The sequence below is a fragment of the Trichosurus vulpecula genome, chromosome 4 (genome assembly GCF_011100635.1).
Source record: "Trichosurus vulpecula isolate mTriVul1 chromosome 4, mTriVul1.pri, whole genome shotgun sequence".
NCBI lineage: Eukaryota > Metazoa > Chordata > Mammalia > Diprotodontia > Phalangeridae > Trichosurus > Trichosurus vulpecula.
This window is the reverse complement of record NC_050576.1, coordinates 60,279,376-60,299,380: the sequence shown is the minus strand read 5'-3', so window position 1 is coordinate 60,299,380 and position 20,005 is coordinate 60,279,376. Positions and strand designations below refer to the sequence as shown.

General features: G+C 43.4%; 1 protein-coding gene and 1 pseudogene across 1 annotated transcript in view; both read right to left on the bottom strand.

The window, feature by feature from the left end:
- Nucleotides 1-1,232: 1,232 nt before the first annotated feature.
- Nucleotides 1,233-6,067, bottom strand: LOC118846738 (annotated as a pseudogene).
- A 5,564-nt stretch (nucleotides 6,068-11,631) lies between these two features.
- Nucleotides 11,632-20,005, bottom strand: part of STYXL2 (serine/threonine/tyrosine interacting like 2) — a 30,379-nt gene continuing 22,005 nt past the window's right edge. The window contains 6 exon segments of the mRNA XM_036756416.1: nucleotides 11,632-13,485; nucleotides 13,487-13,971; nucleotides 13,974-14,864; nucleotides 17,984-18,140; nucleotides 18,142-18,202; nucleotides 19,716-19,947. Of these exon segments, the coding sequence (XP_036612311.1) occupies nucleotides 12,022-13,485; nucleotides 13,487-13,971; nucleotides 13,974-14,864; nucleotides 17,984-18,140; nucleotides 18,142-18,202; nucleotides 19,716-19,947 (3,290 nt within the window). The 3' untranslated portion in view covers nucleotides 11,632-12,021.

Below are 20,005 nucleotides of genomic sequence, written 5' to 3'. Positions count from 1 at the left end.
GATCTTATATCCCATTAATCTTACACAGGGTTCTCTTTCAGTGGAAGGGAAAGGCAGGAAGGGGAGGCTACCATAAAATAAAAATAGAAGTGGGAGGAAGAAGAATGGAGGAAGAGTAGAAGAATGAACAAGCTAAAAAGAAGAGGAAGAAGAGGGGAATGGAAGGAAGGAAAGAAGGAGGGAGAGGAAAGTGAGAAAAGGGAAAGAAGGGAGTGGAGGAGTGCAGAAAGGTAAATGGAGGAAGGATATAGGAAAGGGGAGGAGAGGAGAGAAGGGTAGAAGAGATAAAGAATGAGAGTGAATAGGCAAAAACAGTTTATGGTCACAGAAGTAATCAAGTTCCTTAAGCAGGTTAAAATATGCAAATCAATGCCTTGAAAATTCTCCCCTCTTCAGTGCCTCAGCAAAGCAGTGGAAAAAATGTCTTTTGGATAAATCCAGAAGCATTCCAGAGGGTCAATCAGGGTGGGAGGCTGGTCTGAAGGGTCCAAGGGCTGCTAGTCCTCCATGAAGATAGACTCCTCATTTACTGGCAGGGGCTGTTGCCTGAGCTGTAGAGACTGGCTTGATTGAAGGATGATGGGCTTAGAAGGGAGATGGAAAGCAACTTTCAGATTTTCCTGGTTTCCTCCTTGGCCAAGTTAAAACCATCATCTGCAGCATCAGTCCAATTCATCTGTCTCCTTTCCCTTCTCTGGAGGCAGGTATCCACCATGAATTAATCTGACTTTTGTTGGATAGGCTTTCCCATTGAGCTGCAAGTTTTGGCTTGGTCCCATCCATGCCATTGTGCTGTTCATAACTCCTCTGCTCAGGATGGTTGGGGACCCATTATTAATGACTGGAGTTGAGTTGGCAGGAGTAAGGCTGTTGAGAGAACTAGAAACACTCTTTATGGGGAGTATGGCTTTGGAGGATAGGGATGAGTCTCCAGATACTGGCGCACAGCTTCCAAAGGTTTTTGTACCACTTGTTTTAATACCAATGGATTCTGGGAGGCTTCAGTAATAGAGCAGTACATTCAACTTTGATAGCAGCACCATTGACAGGCATGTAAGGGTGCCTTTCTGCATGCCAAGGATGCAATATACCTCAACACAGGCATCTGGCAATCCTTGTCAGTTTGGTTGTATGTAGGTAGAAGCCTTGTCTTCATAGCAAACTTTGGACTCCCACTGTTCCACGTAGGGATGCCACAAGGACTCATGTTGTAGTTTGGTCCTGGTTTCTCACTATCCAATAGGGTTGGCATTTTCAAGCCACCACATTTCTTCCAGTATATCCAGGAAGATGCACAGAGACAACACTGCATGTTAGGGGGACCCCCAAAATAGTACTGGTAAGACTGTGTGGCACAGCAGGTTTCATAGGTCCAGCTGGCTCCTGAGCTCTGACCCTGTACTCTGGTGCCATTTGCAACACCAGCCTTGACATTATTTACATTAATCTGATTTAGATGTGGCTTGTTATAGTTGGGTATATAATCTGCTTTCTGCTTCAGTTACCTTCAACCGCTTCTGTTGAATATATCCATCTGTTGTTTTCCACATGTAATAGTATTCAATGATTCCGGTTAAGGACTTCCCTGGAAGGAAATCTTGCTGAAAGTCAGTGAAATCTTTTCCATATTTTTCTAGAGTTTCCTCAGAGATATTGCCTTGGAAGCTGACTACTCTTCCATTGCATCTCTGCAGAAATGGACTGCCCTGAGGTATCAGAGCAGAAATGGCCATGAAAATATCATAGATGTTTTTTGTGCAAAATATCCATTGCATGAAACCATGTAATACCTCTGGAGGCTGCTGCAGCACTCATATGTAAACTTGGCTGTTTTACTGAATACTGTAATCTAGGGCATGGGCAAAAGTACCACAGATCATGCCACCACCAGGAACTGATTGATCTGTTTACCAATTAATGGGTTGATTGTATGCTTCCCAAACTTTTGTTTCAAGTTTTGATTGGTCTCTTCCATCTTCCTCACCTCATCCAGAGGGTTTTAAATGTTAAATGGAGGAGTATGTATTTGATTGTACAAATTGGGACCCATTGAAGTTGAGTTATTGAGGAGAGGAGTGATGTGGTCAGATCTGTGCTTTAAGAATATTACTTTGGTAGTTGTGAAGAATATGGATCAAGGACAGGAGAGACTTAAGGGAAAAACACCTAGTAGGAGGGTACTACAATAGTCCAGGTGAAATGTAATGAGAAAGGGTGGTGAGTGGAGATTTAGGGAATGAAAGGAAGGGGAAGAGATATGAACCCATCAAAATAAATCTCAGAATTCTGGAGCTGGAAGGGACCTCAGCAGCTATCTAGTACAACCCACAACTGAAAAAGAATCCTTACTACAAAGTAGATGACAAATTTCTCTTCTGATGGCCTGGATTGTTCTTAATGGAAATCAAGTGAACCAAGCTTTCCCACCTTTTTGGAGCTGTTATGCCTCCAGCAAGACAACTCTTTTTTTTTTTGCATTGTTGGCATCTTCTGAACAATACTGTCTATGGGGACTAGACTCTAGCCTTACTCCATTGGTACATAACATATTCAGACTTTCTAGTGCCATTTTCATGCTTTGAGTTTGGAATTTCTAAATTCCTCTGCTGTAACTTTGAGAATTTTGCATAGGACAATAAATGTAAATGTAAAATTGATTAGCACAGTGCCTGGCACACAGTAGGCACTTGATGAATGTTTATCAATTGATTGATTATTGACTACTGGTATGAATGTTGCAAGGATCACATATGATCGTTAATATTCAAGAAACAACATTGTAGTCAGCAAGGGTAGATAAAGAGACAAGCTGGAAAAAAATAGTGTTTTAAAGCATCAACTACTGCTTTATTTGGGACATTCGACACATCAGATAAAAGGAAATGTTTTCCCATTGAGTGTTAGGTTTAGACACCAACCCTGACTCTGAACCAGTTTGTAACCATACTCCGCGATCAGTTGATTTTGAAAATCTGAAGAACAGTATCTTATATTATGGGTCAGTTTCTCAAAAATCATACCACCTCTTAAGTCTGCACACAAGTGGCAAAGATAAATTACCAGCCCAGAGAAAGGGTTGGGAAACAATCAAAGCATTACAGACTTGAGGAATTTTAGAGATGTTCTTGAGGGAACACACACTTTCATTTCATGGACAAATCAAAAACTCAACTCCAAGAAAATTGATGCTCTGTTAGAAAGTTTTCTATGACTTGAGAAACAAAATAAATGGAGGAAATGTTACCAACTATGACATAAAGTGGAAAATTCAAATAAATGTCCACAATGTTGGAATGGTGTTTGACACCTCCTAAGGCGGGTTTAAAATGCCTTCAAATCTTGCTGCAGATCTAAGGCCAAGAAAATGGTAACATAAATTCTGGGATGTCTGATTTAGCTGAGATGGGGGAAAAAGGGTCTGGAGAGCAAGGGAACAAGATGCACAGAACTACGTGGAAATTCAAGATCTCAGATGTATGGGCTTAGAGGATTTAGAACCGAATGGGACCTAGCTTAACCCTCTAGTTTTATAGAAGAGCAAACTGAAGACAAAACTGAGTTATGTGACTTCCTCAAGGTCACCCGGAGAGTAGGTGTCAGAGTGAGGGTTTGCGCCTATGCCCTGTCATCCTAAATGGATTGCTGCCTGCTTTTGGATTTGAGTGGTTTGCTCTAGAATTTCAGGGAATGGCTTCTGGTAGGAAAGATGGGTCCCCATTGAACACATTATTTTGGCTACTCTGGCTTTACTTGCCTGTAGAATTTGCTAATTCTCAGTACCTCAATGGAATTAGGTTATCGTATATTTAGAGAGGGAACTTGGAGACCATGAAGTTTAACCACTTTATTTTATAGGTAAGGAAATTGAGTACACAGAGAGGCTAAGTGAATTGCCCAAGGTCATACAGCTAGTAAGAGTCTGAGGCAGGATTTGAACTCTGGTCTTTCTGACACTAGTCATGTGCCTTACCCAATATATAGTGCCACTTCTATCATAGTCCCTACTCGAGCAAATGAGGCCCAGAACAGGAGACTGTCTTACTTTTTAAGGTTGTCAAACACAGACTGAGCTAGACCTATCTGGGGCTACAGCCCAGACTTTCTGTTCTAGCCCAGAGTATTAGCCACAGGGGCGATCTTTCCATCTTTCATGGGTAAAGAAGCCAACTCCTCTCTCTTCTGACCTCCTTCTGCTATCATTTCCTTTTGCTTCCTTTGAAATAATTTTGAAGTCCCATAGTTAACTGACACCTGCAGTTCAAAAAGCAGAAATCCTTCTGAAAGAGATGCATGAATATTGTGACACCTTGAAATGAAAGTCACTCTCCCAGGAGTCTGGAAGAGAGATAGAGGAAATCTTGATGGCTTTGAAAAATCTCCTTCAAGTAAAGTTCCTGTTTAAGAGGGGTCCCCAGGGTCTTCGTGCTTGTCATCTCTTGGACCTGGCTTCTCACTGGGCAGTTAGTGGAACTACCAAGACAGTGGAAGGGGAAAGGCTGGGGAGGTGGGGAAGGGGAGGGAGGCAAAAATAAATCTCTGCTCTGAGATCCCATTTATCCAGCAGTCAGTGGCAGATAGTCTAAGAGGGTCTGGTTAATCCTGATTCCCCAATGCTAGTGACCTACCTCCCCCAACTCCCTTGTATTGAATGACTTTGGATATATTTGTGAGTATTCTCTTTATATTTATGCTTGTTATATCCACTTGTTATTTTCCCCATTAGAATAAAAACTCCTTCATGGCAAGGACTATTTTATTTTTGCCTTTCTAATCTTATCACCAACACAGTGCTAGCATACAGGAGGCACTTAATAGATGCTTATATAACAACAGTTTACTTTGGTCTGGAGGTCAGGTGTTTTACATTTCACCCATCCCCCAGGGTTCCCTGGTACCTTTAAGGTTTGAGGCTATCTAGGTTCTCTGCCATTAGCTCCAGCCCACTGATGGTGTTCCCTCAATTTTATGGGGCCCCCACCTCGAGCACACCAGGTCTATTTAGCTAAATAACAGATTTTTTTTTTACAAAGGAATATTTATTTCAAAGGTATGGCAAGAATAAACATACAAACCTTGCTGCCAGCACCTGGGGTAGGGCACAATTCTCCCCTTCACTGCCTTAGTCTCTGGGGAGGGAAAAGGCATTAGGTTTACAGTTTAGCTCAATTTAGCTCAGTCTTACCAAGTTGCAAGTCCAAAGCTCCCCTCAGGGAATCCTCAGGGCTTCCTTGCTGTCTTGGCTGCTACATCCAGCTTGGAATCCTTTCCTCTAGGTCACCATGACTAGATTCTGGGTCTGAGATTCCATTCTGAGCCTAGATCTGAAATGGACAAATGATACAGACCACCACAAAAACTCAAGCCCATTTCTTAGGGCCGTGGGGCCTAAAACAGAGAAGGCTTCCACCTGGTTCTACTCAGCCAGTTCATAGTGTCAGTGCTGGGTGAACCTGATCTTCACCCTCTCTGTATACAGTACATAAAAGAGAGCAAAACTGGCCCAGCATGGTAGTTTTAAAGATGCAGCCTTTTACATGGTAGACAAATGCAGAATTTCTTCTCCCAGAAGTAGGGTGCTTCCATCTTAGGTAATCTGAGGAGGATAAAGCTTTCATCTCACACTCTTGTGTTTGTATATTGATAATTATTGGAAGTAGGGGGAAATGGACCTCAACTAAACCAGGGTCCGTCAGCCCAACAGCCCACCAGTCTTTGAAGAGTGGGCTCTGAGGTCTCTCCATTACTGTGCCTAGTACCTAGAGGTGCTTAATAAATGTTTACTGATTGCCTGTTCTCTGAAGTGCAACAGGTGTGGGAGGGCATTTAATAATAATTTCATCCCTCATTGGACATGGCTTTTGTGCTAGCTTTTCAAAACAACTGATTGTACCTTTTTTATTAAAAAGAGAAAAAGGATCAGAGGCCTCTGAGGTTGAGATGCTTAATAAGGCAAAAGTCCTTAGGAGGGATGTAGCTGCAAGCTCTCCTAGACCTCAGAAAGAGAATCTTGCTTCTTCTCACATTGTATCCTTTGTAAGTTGTCACGTGGGTGACTGAGTCGTTCCATGTTCCCTGGAAGAATTCTGGACTCCTCTGGAAGGCTGCTTTAGCAGCTTGCTCTAGATGAGGTCCCAATAGGCAGGTATTGGGTTGAGGAGAGCAGGGCAGGGGTGAAACTGTCCCCAATTGTTAGGACCCCATGGTAATTTAAAACAGCACTGGATAACTGAGGCTGCCACCATGTTTAGGATGCTGCCTTTCTCTTTTAACTCCATCCTCCTAGGTGGCTTAGTATAGAGTACTGGACTTGGAGTCAGGAAGACCTGAGTTCAAATCTAGCCTCAAACGTTTACTAGCTTTTTGACCCTGGACAAGTCACTTAGCCACTTTCTGGTTTCTTCAGTTATTAAAGGGCTACGAGCAACAATCTCATAGTATTGTTAACACTAAAGCACTATATAAATGCTAGCTATTATTATTGATTTGCTTTGAAATATGTGGCCATTTTTGTGGGAGTGACTACAAATCCCATTGGTGGTTATAACAATTCCCTCCACTAACCAGGGTCCTTCCACATTCCTTCTTTCACTTTTTTCCTGCACAAGCAAAAGATTTCCTTGAGGCAGTTTTCAGAAGAAAAAATTAAAGCTATCTATAGTCATAGTAAAAAATGTTCTAAATTACTATTAATTAGAGAAATGCAGGTTAAAATACCTCTGAGGTACAAGTTCATACCTATCAAATTGCCTAATATGACAGAAAAGGAAAATGATAAATATGGGAGAAGATGTGGGAAAATTGGAACACTAATGCATTGCTACTGGAGTTGTGAACTCATCCATCCATTCTGAAGAGCAGTTTGGAACTATGCCCAAAGGGCAACCAAACCATGCACGCCCTTTGACTGAGCAATACTAGGTCTGTAGCCCAAAAATGGGCTCCGTAGCACTTAGTCAACAAGTGCCCTTGACTAGTTTGGTTTTTTCCCCTGAACTGAATGCTGTTTGTATGTTGGACTGGAGTAACCTTGTCAGCCCCTTCACCTTGCTTCCCTTGCTTAAGCAGATCGAAAGAACCTGCGCTTTCCCTGGCGTACCTTACCCCCCCCCCCCCACCCCGCAGAAGCCGGATGGTTAAAAACAGCTTCCATTAGAGCCAGAGGCTGCTACAGCTACAGCCGCAGCCGCAGCTGAAGCGGGAGCTGCCAGTGGCAGAGCTGACCTACAGGAGGAAGCTGAACAAGGACTTGAGGCCAGTGGGTAATCTTTTTACCATAGAGGGGGAAGCATGATTTTGCTTTACACCATCATGCTTCTCTGTAGCCTCCTGGTTACTCTTGTAAGGCGTACTTATTGGGCCTGGAAGCTTTTGATCAATATATCAAAATGGGGATGCTGGTTCATGGGTTGGTTACTGTGGAGCCTAAATATATGCTTTGATTCTTCTGCCTCCTACTTTGAGAGTTTCTTATATCTGGTGGTTCCGAACGTTTCAGACATATATGATCCTCTTTGAGATTATAAACTCTGCCTTCCTAATACATGTGTACAAAAATATTTTTAGCAGGTCTTTTTGCGGTGGTAAAGAATTAGAAATTGAGGGGATGCACATCAATTGGAGAATGGCTGAACAAGTTGTGGCACATGATTGTGATGGAATACTATTATGCTATAAGAAATGACGTATTTCAGAAAAACCTGGGAAGACTCACATGAACTGATACAAAGTGAAATGCCAGAACATTGTACATAGTAACAGCAATATTGTATCAGCTGAATGACTTCTTCTCAGCAATACAATGGTCCTCATTATGAAAAATGTTATCTATCTCTAGAGAAGGAACTGATTGAATCTGAGTGCCAACTGAAGCATACTTTTAAAAACTTTTTCTTTATTATTCTTGTTGGGATTTTTTGGGGGGTGGTCTGTGTTTTTCTTTGCAACATGGCTAATGTAGAAATATGTGACTGTACACGTATGATCTATATTAAATTGCTTGTCTTCTCAAGAAGTTGGGGGAAGGAAGGAAAGAATTAGGGACTCAAAATTTAAAAAAAACCAGATGTTAAGAATTGGCAGCTAGGTAGCATATAGTGTGTAGAGTGCCAAGCCTGAAGTCAGGAAGATTCCTTTTCCTGAGTTCAAATCTGGCCTCAGACACTTCCTAGCTGTGTGACCCTGGACAAGTCAGTTTCCTCATCTATAAAGTGAACTGGAGAAGGAAATGGCAAGTCGCTCCAGTATCTTTGCAAAGAAAACCCCAAATAGAGTCACAGAGAGTTGGACATGACTGAAAAATGACTGAACAGCAACAACAAATTTTAAAAATTTTGTTTATATGTAATTGAGAATAAAAATAAAAATAAACAACATATGTACTAAAGAAAAACTAAGGAAGGAAAGATGAGGGGAAGTGGAACCCTCTACACCTGCCATTGGACCCCTCACTTCTAGCCTGCAACCTTGTGTCTAGTGGCTGAAAGTATTATTGTCAGCAGGAAGGCAGCAGTGCCTGTGTGTGGGCCATAGTTTTAGACTTTATTCAGAGCAATGTGTTGTAGTGGAAAAAAAACCCACAAAACCCTGGGCATGGAAGATTGGAAGTTCTGTGTTTAAACCCTGCTTTTGACTGGCTACTGTGTGATCTTGGACAAGTCACTCTAGAGGCAGGTTGGCCTAGTGAATAGTGCGCCTGACTTCTGCAACAAGCTTTGCCCAGTCCCTCCTTAATGGTAGGGACTTCCCTCTGTTGATTATCTCCAACTTATCCTGTAAATAGCTTGTTTGTACATAGTTGTTTGTGTGTCATGTCCCCCATTACACTGTGAATTCCTTGAGAGCAGGGACTGTCTTTTATCTTTCTTTGTATCCCTAGAACTTAGCACAGTGTTTGGCACACAGTAAATGCTTAATAAATGCTTGTTAACTGACTGATTTGTACTGCCTTGGGTTTATGTGTGCATGCGTGCGTGCCTGTGCATGCTTGTGCGTGTGTGCGTGTGCGTGTGTGTGTGTGTGTGTGTATGTGTGTGTGTGTGTGTGTATAAGGGATGTACACACAGGTATATGTACATATTGTTTCCTTTGATAGAATTTAAGTTGCCTGAGGTGCAGGGATTATTTTATCTTTGTATCCCAATCATAAAGCACAATGTTTGGTATATAGTAGGTGCTTAATAAATGCTTGTTGACTACCTGACTTGTATTACCTTGTATGTGTATATACATACATACATGTGACATATATATAGGATATGTATATATACACTATAACACTTATACACAAACATATGTTCGAACTGCTTCCTTTGATAGAATGTAAATTCTTTGAAGCACAGGGATTATTTCATTTTTATCTTCATATCCCAATTATCAGCATAAGCGTCACATCTAGTAGTGCTGAATACATGCTTGTTGATTACCTGACTTGTATTACCTTGTGTGTATACGCATGTATATACCTGTACACACACACACACACACACACACATATATATGTATACATATATATATACATACATGATATATAATGTGTATATATGCACAGGATATCTCTATGTGTTTGTAAATATCCATACACATACATACATACACATCTATATATGGAACTTATATACAGTGTGTGTACATATTGTTTCCTTTGATAGAATGTAAATTCTTTAAGGCACAGGGATTATTTCGTTTTTATCTTTCTATCTTCATTGCTAGCACGGTGCCTGGCATGTGGTTGTTGTTCAGTTGTTTCGTTGTGTCCTACTCTATAAGACCCCTTAGACCTTGTCCATGGAGTTTTCTTGGCAAAGATACTGTAGTGGTTTGCAATTTCCTCTCCAGTGTGTCCCCATTTTAAAGACAAGGAAATTGAGGCAACAGGGTTAAATGACTTGCTCAGAGCCACACAGCTAGGAATTGCCAGATTTGAACTCAGTTCTTCCTGACTCTAGGCCCCACTGCACCACTTACCTGCTGGCATATAGTAGGTCACAAAAGCTTAACAAATGCCTATTAATCGATTTCTTGAATCCTGCCTTGTGTACCAATCTTTGTGTGTGCGCGCCACTTAGCAAGTCCCCTAACCCCTCTCAGCTGAAGTTCCCTCATCTGAAAATGGGGTTAATCATAGCACCTACCTCAGAGTTGGGAGGTTAAATGAGGTAACATACATAAAATGCTTTGCAAACTTTACCAGGCCATAGAAATGCCAGCTGTTGTGATTCTCTGATCATCAGTTTATCTTTAAATGGTGCCACTACCAATAGTGTTACCACTAACCAGCGCGTAGCGTTTTGCCTGGCACAGAGTAGGTGCTTAAATTCGTCCCTGCTTCACAGGATGTGGTGCTAAAAGCACCTTGTCAATCATAAAGTGGTTCCCAGGTGAACCATTATCATTACTATTACGGACAATAACAACAACAAGGGGTATTTGTCTGCAAACATGTTCCTTTTGGTTCCAAGACCTATGGGTCAGAGCTGGGCCTCAGGTCTGTGAGGTATCAAATACCTCACCTTAGCCCAGCTCTAGGCCCATGTCAATAGAAACAGCTGTGTTATTCTAACATGCAGAATCTCTCCTGGGGGAAGTGAGTGTGATTTCATGCCCTGCAGGATTTAAGTCTTCAGTCTCAGACGTTTTGTCTATAAGGGATTTGAATATTCTTTATAATCATAGGGACAAAACATCCCATACCTTTTTCTATGGATTTAAAAGGTTTTTTTTTCTTTGCTGACATGTCCTAGATTAATGCCATTCTCCTTTTGGCTCCTGCCTTCTAGAAGAGCTCAGAATTCTGAGTCCCACTGTGGGTCCTTTAATGCCGGTGGCGTGGTGGACAAAGCACTGAACCTGGAGTCAGGAAGACTTGAATTTAAATCCTGTCCTAAACACTTCCTAGCTGTGTGACCCTGGGCAAGTCATTTAACTTCCATCTCCCCTTTTCCTCACCTATCAAAACGGGCATAAGAGCAGCTAGGTGGCATAGTGATAGAGTCCAGGCCTGGAGACAGGAAGACTGAATTTAAATCCTGTCTTAGACGCTTCCTAGCTGTGTGACTCTGGGCAAGTCACTTCGACTCTGCCTCAGTTTCCTCATCTGTAAAAATGAGATAGAGAAGGAAATGGCAGACCACTCTAGTAACTTTGCCAAGAAAACCCCAAATGAGGTCACGAAGGAGTCGGATATGAATGAAATGAGCAAACAACAAAAATTAGGAATAATAAAGAATCTATTTGCTCTAAGACTTAAATGAGATATTGGTAAAGCACTTTGTCAACCTCAAAGTGCTAAATAAATGCTATCATTATCACCATGACCAATCTCTATGGACTAGATCCCTTCAGCTCCATCTCAGGTTATTCTTCTGAAGGTCCATAACAGCCTCCTCTAACATCTACTCTATCTCCTTGCCTATGCCTTATAATATTTCCTCTTTTTCGCCTTCTATCTTTCTACAAAAGTCTTCTATATTTTATGGCGTGATCTCAGTACTTAATGGGTCCATTTGGATGGTGACACGATGGTGGTCTTTGGGGCCACAGGCCACAGGTGAGGTTATTACAAAAGTCAATTTATATCATTTAAGAAGGTTTCCCCTAATATTCAACAAAGGGCTAAAAATAAATGCAAGGTGATAGAAGGTTTTGGCAGAGGCCATGTTTAATGAAGATTCACTATATCAAATAAAATGCAACCAGGATTCACCGCTATCCTAAGTGGCCTGCCATAGAAGACTCAGCCCTCTCTGTCTATGAAACTCTATAGAGCTATACACCCGGGGTACTGGTTCACAGCCACACTGATTGTAAGCATAAGTCTTGCCACAAAACAGCACGTACGGCAGGAAGTTTAATATTCTGGCACTCGGATGTTCATTCCCAAATACCTGAGCTCAAAGACTTAGAGGATTAGGCCTCAAGAAGCCTACATCTGCCCAACAGCCAGATGTGTGTCCTGAGGCTCTCCTAGAAGCCATCTGTCTCCCTCCTGCTTAAGCAACACCAATAGACTTTGTCCTGCCCTCCTTACTCTTCCCGTCTTCTCTGTAGCTTCGTTTTGGTTTCTTCTTGCCGGCGTCTCCAGGCAGCAATGATGGCTTCATCATCCATCTCTTCCTCATCCTCTTTCTCGGTGCTTCTCCGATATTGGAACCTTCGCCCTGATGCAAATTTTCCTTCTTCAGTGTTTTCTACTCTTTCCCTCTCCCCTTCCTCATCAGACCTCATGAAACTCTGAGTGAATTTCCTCTTGGCTCCAAATTCAGAAAAGTCTGATTTGGATGATTCTTCCACATCTTCCCAGTCGTGGGTTCTGGACCAGCTCCGTCGAAGTGGCTCAGGGGACTCCTCTCCTTGGGAAGGTTCTGGGCTCCTTTGAAAAAAGTATGGCTCAGGGCTCTCTTCTCTAGACCTTGAGGTCTCCATGAATTTTGACCTTGAGAACTTGTATGTCTCCCTGTCCTCTCTGGTGGAGGAAGAAGAGAATCGGGAGGTACTCCTCACAGAGCCGCCATCTGACTGGTGGTGTGATGAGCTGTCCCGCTCCTCGGAGCGGGACTTGGACATCCTGTAACTGGATGCTTCTGACTCCACCTCCCGGAGAGTGCTTGACCTACAGTACTTTTCTCCCGAGCTCCTAGACCAGTCTCGTTGAGGGGGAACCTCTCCTTCTGACTTGAGGCCACTGAGCCACCTATTAATACTTCTGTCCACTTCTAAGTTGGCCGCATTGGTGCTTCCATGATGATCAGAGACAGCCAAAGAGGAGGAAGAGGAGATAGTTGTCTCAGGCTTATGAGAAATACTCCGGGAAGAATATCTGAAGCTTCCTATGGCACTGTCAGTGTCTTCTTCCCTAGCGCCTTCCTCCTCCTCCTCCTCCTCCTCCTCCTCTTCCTTTGCCTTCTTCTTCTTGAACAGGTGGCTGCGTTTGTGGTCTGAAGCAAGTTTCTCCATTTTGTACTCGGACATCTTCTCTCGTAGTCCTCTTTGCATCTCCTTTTCCTTCTGTCTAAGCTCTTTCAGGTTAACATCATCTGCAAAGAGGCTGTAGAAAGGCTTAATTGTTCCACTTCCCTTTCCCCTAACTCCAGTTCTCGAGCTCACTGTACTACAAGACAACACAGACTGAGTGTCAGCATTGGGCCTGTCATGGGGACGAGTCAGCAAGGATGTACCTAAGGATTGGGCACTCTGCCCACTGAGGCAGGACATTTGATCATCTACCAGGCCATTGCCTAAGGGAGAGGGCTTCGCGCTTGCAGCAGAAGGAGGTCGAGACAGCAGCAGCATCTCATTTTGTTTTTGAGCAAGGGTCTCAGTGACTACATTGGCGATCCAGTTCTGAATGCTGGCCACAGAGATGGTGTCTCCAGGTCCCACTGGCAGGTTGGGCAAAGGTATGGTAGGCATGGAGCCTGAGATATTGCTTTGGGCCTGAGACAGGTGGGACCTATTGCTTTGCATGCTCAGCACAGAGCCCGAGTCCCCAGTTAGCACTGGCTGAGGCAACAGAAGGCCAGAAAGCAGACAGGGGAATGCTTTTGCTGGTGGCTGTGCTCTCAGCATCCCAGCTATCCATGGACTGGCTCTCTTCCAGGGTCTGCCTGGTCCTTTCCAGCAGTTCCAGTCTTCTTTGTTTCTTCTTGGCCAGAACCGAGTCTTCCCCTTTACTGAGTTCTACCACCTCATCCTTGTTTTCATTGCCTATCTTCTTCTGGTGTTTTAACTTCCAGGCCTGGTAGGCTGTCAGATTGACATCTGAGAGGTTCTTCTCTCCTTCTGTGGTCTCTTCACCTTGTTCAGTACTGCCTTCTCCCGCCTCTGAATCCCTCTTGTGAAATCCAAACTGGATTCTCTTGATCTTCCACCGTTCTAAGGCAGTCAGCTTGTCCTTGTTCCTTTTGCAGAAGTTATAGAAGGAGCTGGCCTCCGAGGCCACACTTTCCTCATCATCCTCCCTCTCTTTCTCCCCATCTCTGAATCTGACTCAGCTTCCTCCTGTCTGCTCCTAGAGTGATATCTTTGAGATGCTTCCTTCTCAATCTCCAGAAGCCTTTGGTTCCACGTGTCCCAGGTGCTCTCAGAGGACCCTGAGCCAGAATGCCTCCTCTGTGTCTGCCTACGGCTACTGAGCTCCAACTGCTGCTTCAGGACCTGGATTTCATGGCTTAAGGTACTCTCTGAGGTGCTACATTCACTGAATGTGCGCCTCCTGCTTCTCCCCAAGAGGGAGTCTCCATCCCCCAACCCCTCTTCTTCTTCCTCTTCTTCCTTCTCCCTAGACCACCTATGGGACCTTTCTGTTTGGTACTTCTCATTTCGGCTTTGCCACTCCTGAATGACCCTCTCTAGATCCTCCTCAGACTCTTCCCCTCCTTCCTGATCCAAGGGTGTTGGTTGTCCATTCCTACATGTGGGGAAGTCTTGCTTCTTCCTCCATTCCTTATGCAGCTTCTCCTCCTCTTCATCATCAATGAGGGTGCTGGGCTTGGAGACCCTTCGAGTGCTCCTCACAGAAGAACCACTCAGGGTGCTGGTGATATCCTCCTCCTCCTCCACTATGATTGAGTGAACTCTGGCCCCTAACACACTCCCTGTGTCTCCTTCACCTGCCAGTACAGAGCCTCGGCCTACTTCATCCTCATAACCCCCTCCCTCTCTTCCATAGTCCTGGTCTCTTTCCTCCATCAACTTCTCATTCAGCTCCCTCAATTGCTTCAGGAAGCCATCATTGGGGTAGATGGCACGCTTCTTCCTCACGGTCATCAGGGCTTCTAGGATGGTCATATGGTGGAAGATCATCAGGTAAGCAACCACCAGCACAGCGGACCGGCTGATTCCCATTTCACTACTGACGAGGATTTTCCCTGAAAATAAAACACATGTGTTTAGCCTGATTTTGCCAACGGGAAGAAAAAGTGATTCCTCAGAGACAGATGTAATTTTTGTCAGCCTTCCTCCTTTTTGTAACTACTTTGTTTGCCTATAACACAAATTAATCACGTGAATAATGAAATAAAATTAATTACACAAGATTCCCCTTTTGATGCAAAAAAATTGATCTATGGAAGATATTACTAGTTTATCATTTCTTGTTTTGACTCATATTGACATTCTAGGCTCAACTAAGGTACCACCTCCTATATGCAAGATTTCCTGGTACTCCTAGTTGTTAGTGCCCTCTCCCTCCTCAAAATATCTTATACTTATTTATCTACATAAATGTTATATTGTCCTCAGCAGGATGTATGCTTCTTGAGGGCAGAGACTATTTTTCATTCTGTCTTTTTCTCCCCAACAACCAGCCTATAGCACCTAATAAATGATTATTGAATGGAATTGGGTAGAAGGAAATGTTAAACATAAATACTCAAATGAATCTGCCATCTCTTCTATTTGGAAGTTTCTCCTAATGAGGCAGATCAAAACTTATCCATGCTTGACCTTTCTGTGATATTCTTGTCTATATTTTCCTATGAGTTTGCCACAGGAGGCGTCAGAGTCTAGCATAACACCTGGCGCATTGTTGCTGCTGTTGAGTCATTTTTCATTTGTGTCTGACTCTTGGTGACCCTATTTGGGATTTTCTTGGCAAACATACTGGAGGGGTTTTCCATTTCCTTTTCCGGCTCACTTTACAGATGAGGAAACTGAGGTAAACAGGGTTAAGTGACTTGCCCAGGGTCACACAGCTAGTGTATGAGGTTTCCTGATACATAACAAGTATCTAATAAATAAATGTTTGTGGAATTCAATGAATTAAATTGCATCTGAATTGGTAAAGAGCCCTGATGCCATATTATCTTTTGCTTCAAGTAGGCTGTGCATACCATAATACTCATGGCTCTGCATGGAGGCAAGACAATCTCCCTATGTGCCAGTAAAATCAGTCGTGTATGGGGATAGTCCGTAATTTTTCCCCATGACTTTTAGGTTGAGACAAGTTTAAAAGCAGGGAAGTTTATTCACAAAACTCAGACTCTGTCATAAGCCATTTCTAAGAGTTTCACGTTCTATGCAATGTTCTTCCCCAATTTAGACTGGAGGTGTTAAAGGTCTGAATTAGGGTGGTGGCCATGTGAGTGGAGAGAAGGGCTCTTATGAGAAAGATGTTGTCCAGAGAGATTGGTAACTGATTGGATATGGGGTGGGGATGGGAAGGGCGGTGGTGGGATTGGTAGTAAAGGAGAGGAAAAAGTCCAAGATGACACAGAGGTTACACATCTAGGTGACCGAGAGGATGAATGACAAAGCAGAAGTGGAGCAGGGGGATGGGCTTAGAAGGGAAATCCAGTTTGGGCCACGTTGAGTTTGAGGTGCCAGAGGAAGGAACAGGTGAAGCCACCCAACAGGCAGGCAGCAATGGAAGACCGGAGTTCTGGGGAGAGAGAGAGCTGAGTGAAGAGATTCAAAAGTCATTTTGGGAGAGGTGACCTGTTGCAACATAATAACTGCAGTAATAATGAGAATTATTTTATTCCACTAGACTGTGAGCTCAGTTGAGAACAGGGACTGTCTTTTGCCCTTCTCTTTTTATCCCATGTTTAGCTCAGCGCTTAATAAATGCTTTTTGACTGACTGCTTCAAAGCTTCCAGGATCTGTGATTTTATCACTTGTAAATTCTGCCTCCATCCATGCAGGTCACAACCTCTCCGTAACGGATGGCCTCTGGCAGTTGCTGTGGTAACAAACTCATCCCTGCAGCCTGCCTAGTTATCACCCTCTCCAAACTTGGCTAAGACAATTCTTGGACAACACATGCACAACTCATTGACAGATGCCTACTTGAAACCTCTCTGTTTTGGTCACACTTGTGAGAGCGGATGTTCCATTGGCACAACCTTTGAGAAGCAAGGGTTACCTCTTTGCCACAATGAGGCAGAACCAGGACAATAATAATTATAGCTGCATAATAACAACATTTCCCCCATGAGGCTGTTGTGAGGCAGCTAGACGGCACAGGAGATGATGCATTAGACCTGGGATCAGGAAAGCTCGCGTTCAAATCCTGCCTTAGATTACTTAGTTACTGGGCACGTAACTTAACCTTTTCTAGTCTCAGTTTCCTGATTTACAAAATTAAGATAATAATATCACCTACCTCCCGGAGTTGTTGTGAGGATAAAGTGAGACAATATTTGTAAAACACTTTACAAAAATTAAAGTGCTATATAGATGTTAACTGTTGTTTTTATCATAATGAAGAGGACTGGTGAGAATGAATGAAATTGATTCTGCTGGTAAGAGTGCAGTATGACATCAAACAAATCATCCTTCCAACTTCGGGTCACAGTACCTTAAGTGTAAATGAATGGGCCGAACATAAGATACATTCTAAGGTCCCTTGGGCAGCTAGGTGGTACAGAGTACCGGGCCAGGAGTCAGGAAGACCTAAGTTCAGATCCAACGTCAGATGCTTACAAGCTGTGTGAGCCAAAGCAAGTCACTTAACCTCTGTTTGTCTGTTCCTTCATCTGTAAAATGGAGATCATAATAGCACCTATCACACACCTAACCCCTCACACAGTGAGACTCAAATGAAGTAATATTTGTAAGCACTTAGCACAGCGCTGGGTAATCAGTAGGTGCTTATTCCTTCCCCCTTTCCCTTCAAACTGACATTCTAACAACCTGTGATCCTCAATTAGTCATGCTTGGGAGTCCCATAATGCCATGTGAACAAGGTACCAGCTTTTGAATAGGAGGGGAGTAATTTACTGAATGAATCCTCTGACACCAAGTTACTGTACCTGACAAAAAGTGACCAGTGTATTGCCTCCCAAGGGAAGGGTCAGGCCTGATGTGTACATGACTGATTCCTGCACAAGCAGGAATACTTGGTAATGTCAGTAACTTGAGCATTCACATTACAGTCCCCTAGGGGTGGATTCAACCGTCTTGGAAAGCAATTTGGAATTATGCTGACATTGATGAAAATATCCATAACCTCTGACCCAGGGATCTCTTTGCTAAAAAGATACCTACCTCTGTAGGTCAATAGGGCTTCATCAAGGAACTCTGCAGCTTTCCGAAAATGCTGGGATATGTCAACCTCAGGGAAATCATCCACCTCTATACCTAGGTACTGAATCTCCAGGCCATTGTAGAACTCTGGTCCAGTGTAAACACCTGTGCCGTGAGCCTGCATTCAGGATGTGAGTGACCCCTAACCTCTTCAGCCGCCCCTTGTTCACAGCCACACTCCTAAAGTAAAATAGGGAAAAGGCATTTTTTTAGCCAGTGGCAGAGCTAGGGAAAAGTCCAGCCACTTACCCAGAAGAAGCATTATCTTTTGGGGTCACTGCGAGGGAAGATGTCTCCCTTTCCTGGCACATGGAGGTAAAAGTTACAGAACCTTCTGGTTTTGTTAAAAGGCTTGGATACAACGTTAGAACTCAGTCATTGAGAGAAGCTTGGAGAGAGTTGCTGATTGAAGGAGGTGGGAAGAGAAGAAAGGAAAAACAAAGCACCAGTGGAAAGAAATCTTTGAAGCGGACAAGAATGGGTTTTTACCTTTGGCTTAAGGGGCAGATGTTGAGGACAGGAGCCTGTAACAACCCAATAGCAGCTGTTGTGATTGCTGCATGCTATTTGCATAACAGGCTGGCCCTGCGAAACTGGAAGGGTTTCAAGTAAGACTCTGCTGATGGGCTAACTATAAATCTGTCATCTGGAAAACTAACCCATCGAAGTTCAGAGATGCTGATCATCAGGTTGATTGAAGGGTGATGCATTTTTCATTTACAGAAACTCTCAAAGACCATCTACCATGTCTGCTGCTAATTGAGAGGGGTCAGTACCTCCCAAATGGAGGAGCACCCACAGCAGCGAAATTATGGATCTGCGAAGTATTATGTTATTAATCTTACTAATTACAATTGGAGCACTAACAATACAAAGCTTTCCATCCTGTGAAGTACTTTGATATACATCAACAACCTTATGAGATAAGTAGCCAGGAACTATATTATATCATCTCTAATTCCCAAAGAAACACTAACATGAATGAACTGATCTGATTAAGTCCATAGTACCTTTTGTCGGTATAGCAGAGCTGTGGAGGAATGGGATATGGGTAATTTTTGTTAGATGGTGGGAAGAAGCTGGGGAAGGGACAGCATCAGGAAAAGTCTAGAGCATCATGTACTGCCTAGGGAGATTAGGACTTTTTGTTGTTTGTTGTACACAACAACAGTACTTTTCAGTCTTTTCAGTCACATGCAATTCTTCATGACCCCATTTGGAGTTTTCTTGGTGAAGATGCTGCAGTGGTTTGCCTTTTCCTTCTTCAGCTCATTTTTACAGATGAGGAAACTGAGGCAGACAGGGTTAAGTGATTTGCCCAGGGTCACACAGCTACTAAGTGTCTGAAGCCAGATTTGAACTCAGAAAGATGAATCTTTCTGACTTCAGGCCTGGTACTTTCTCCACTGTGTCAGCTAGTTGCCTAAGGATGGGATTAGATGGATGCTTTAGCTAGGGGCTCAGCGTAGGAGATCACTGGGTACTTGGGAAAGTGTGGAGTATGACAAACCTGGGCAACAGAATTTATGAGGTCTGAACTAGCTGTGAAACAAACTATGATAATGTCCAGCCTTATTCAGGAGTATAAGGCTACTTGGAGTAGCCCTGTGGGAGTGGTCACCCTATCACTCTAGCAAGAGCCCATGTCAATGACAAGGCTTAGAGCAAAGGGCCATTACTGAGTCAGACTCACTTCTCTGCGATGAAGACATTGGGCCAGACTTCATCCACCTCATTCCAGGGAGCCTCATGGCGGTCCTGAACCAAAGCCCGCTGAAGGTCCATGACACAGGGCGTGTTATACAGGCTGGTGTCATCAATCTTCTCTTTGACCCTGTTGTATAGATCCTCGACCAGCAGCTGCTCTGCAGACTCCAGCATCCCAGGGCACACAGTGTCTGTTTTGACTTCCCTTGACTTGAGTTCTGCCATGGACAGATAGCATTACCAAAAGGCTAAAAGCAAACATTGATTTCTCCACCT